At 34.4% G+C, this 2133-nt stretch overlaps 1 protein-coding gene across 1 annotated transcript; it reads right to left on the minus strand.

The window, feature by feature from the left end:
* Positions 1 to 227: 227 nt before the first annotated feature.
* Positions 228 to 1473, minus strand: LOC141706215 (membrane-associated kinase regulator 5-like). The gene is made up of 2 exons (XM_074509028.1): positions 663 to 1473; positions 228 to 531 (listed from the first exon to the last, which is right to left on the minus strand). Exons 1-2 carry the CDS (start codon positions 1087 to 1089, stop codon positions 425 to 427), a joined length of 534 nt encoding a protein of 177 aa, XP_074365129.1. The 5' UTR covers positions 1090 to 1473; the 3' UTR covers positions 228 to 424.
* Between the last annotated feature and the right edge of the window lie 660 nt (positions 1474 to 2133).

Genomic DNA, 2133 nt, shown 5'->3' on the forward strand with positions numbered 1-2133 from the left:
CTCATCTTGAATATTTTCTTTTATAAACTTCATTGGAGTGTATAATTTTGCTCAAAATCAATACTGATGATGATGATGATATGGCTGACTAATCACATACGAATCTCTCTCATCAATTATACAATTATATATTACCAAACCAAATCAAACCAAACATATTACGAAATTATACACAGAAGGGTAGGAAGTTTTGAGAGGTCAAAATAATGTAAATTATGAAATACAGATTTTACATAATCTCGTCATGGTATCTAGTACTATCTACTTTAACAAACCAAAACATAAAAAACACATTACTTTGGTCTTTACAAACACTGTATTTTTCTTTGACAATCTCGTAATCTCGTTAATAATTTCTCGATTCTACTAATTTCCTTTAGTATGTTCTAATGCTAAGATAATATGACCAGAGCTTCATAATGCATCACCTACTTGATTTCTCCTTGGGCTCGGCAGAAGATACATTTTGATGATTACTTGATGCCTTTTGATGAGAAGATTCACTTGCACATCTTGAAAATCCTGTACATTCTGAAACACAATTTAAGCAAAATAAATTAATAGACTCAGGACAGGAATTTTTTTGTAACTTGTCGAGAATAAAAATACACTGCATCTACGGATCAAAGCTTTATCGAGGTTCTACTTGTATCTATATATACCTTGTGAAATTGTTGAAAAAGACGATGAGGACGATGAAGATGAACTATATGATCTCTTGCAATGAAGAATCGCGCTTTGAATACCATCCTGTTGTTGCAAGGCCGAGTCATCTCTCCGGCACACAGGCACTGGCACTGTTCGCACCGACGATTTGCTCTTCATCAAACTTTTAACAACTTGTCTAAACACCGCCGAACTATTGCCTTTTTGTTTGTCACTATCCCCTGGAGAATTCGCAGAAACTGCTTGATCGAAAATTTTAATTTTCGAAGCTTGTTTTATCAACTTCAAATACTTATTTGATGACGAATCTTCCGATTTATCTCTCTTACTCTTAAAACTCTGTTCTCTCTTGGGAGTAGCCATGGAAGTGATGCGATTCAGCTCAGCTTTGTCTAAACTCGACGATTTCTTAAACCGTAGCATGGAAACACGAAGCCTCGGAGATGATCCGAGTAGTAGAACAGGAGTTGGAGATTTGAAATTTGTTTGAAACTTGTTTAGTGAAAGGACATTGGCATTTAAAGCACTAGGATTGTCCTGGCCGTCTAATTTTGACAAATTTTGGTGGACGTACTGTTTGTTAGTGTCATTGTCAAGGCTGGTGATGACGATACTAGACTTGTTTTTCTTTCTGACAACTTTGTCAAAGTCGCATTGTGGATATGTAACTGATAAATCAAATGAGTCTTCGTTTACTTGTGGAGCTCCAGAATTTCAGTAAGCTCAATGCTTCCATGTAACGACTAATTTGATGTTTCTATTGCGTACTAATTACTTGCAACCTATGAAAGTGAGTGCATATATAGGGAGGTTAATTTTGTTAGCTTCATCCAAGGAGGAATTGTTTATATACCAAGGAAGGTTTAAGGTAATTGTGGTCTTAGTGGACGATTTTTGTATATAAGAAATTCAAAGAAATTGTGCAGTAGACTGGAAAGTGCAGGAAGAAAGTGAAGGAAAATGTGTGCCAGAGTCAAAATTATACAAATACTTTTATTCTCCTAATGCTCCTTTTTTGCAGCCATTTCAGTGTGATATCCAAAGGATTTACTACTCCAGAAATGCATTTTTTTTTGAGATATTTCATTCAATTTTATATATTAAATATTGATTGCTCCCGTCACTTTACTCATTTTTTTTACTTTTTTTTATAACATTTCAATTTTTCTTAAATTTCGTACTCAAATCAAACGTATATCAACGGATATATCAACTCTATTAAGAATTCTTCAAAAAATAAAATACAAAAATGAGGTAAAATATTCGGTATATGCGGCTAGAGGGGATTATCTATTTTTATTTTGGGAAGTGTTATTTGTAGAGTATATTATTTTTATATACCGAAATTCTGAAGGTCCTCTTACAGTAATTATGGCAAGTAGCCGTTAGATAACTGAACGAGCCATAGGCGAGCAAGAAAAATGTGAAATGTCCAAGGGAGCAGCAGCGGCACAGACAATCATGGAA

The sequence above is a fragment of the Apium graveolens genome, chromosome 2, assembly GCF_009905375.1.
Source record: "Apium graveolens cultivar Ventura chromosome 2, ASM990537v1, whole genome shotgun sequence".
NCBI lineage: Eukaryota > Viridiplantae > Streptophyta > Magnoliopsida > Apiales > Apiaceae > Apium > Apium graveolens.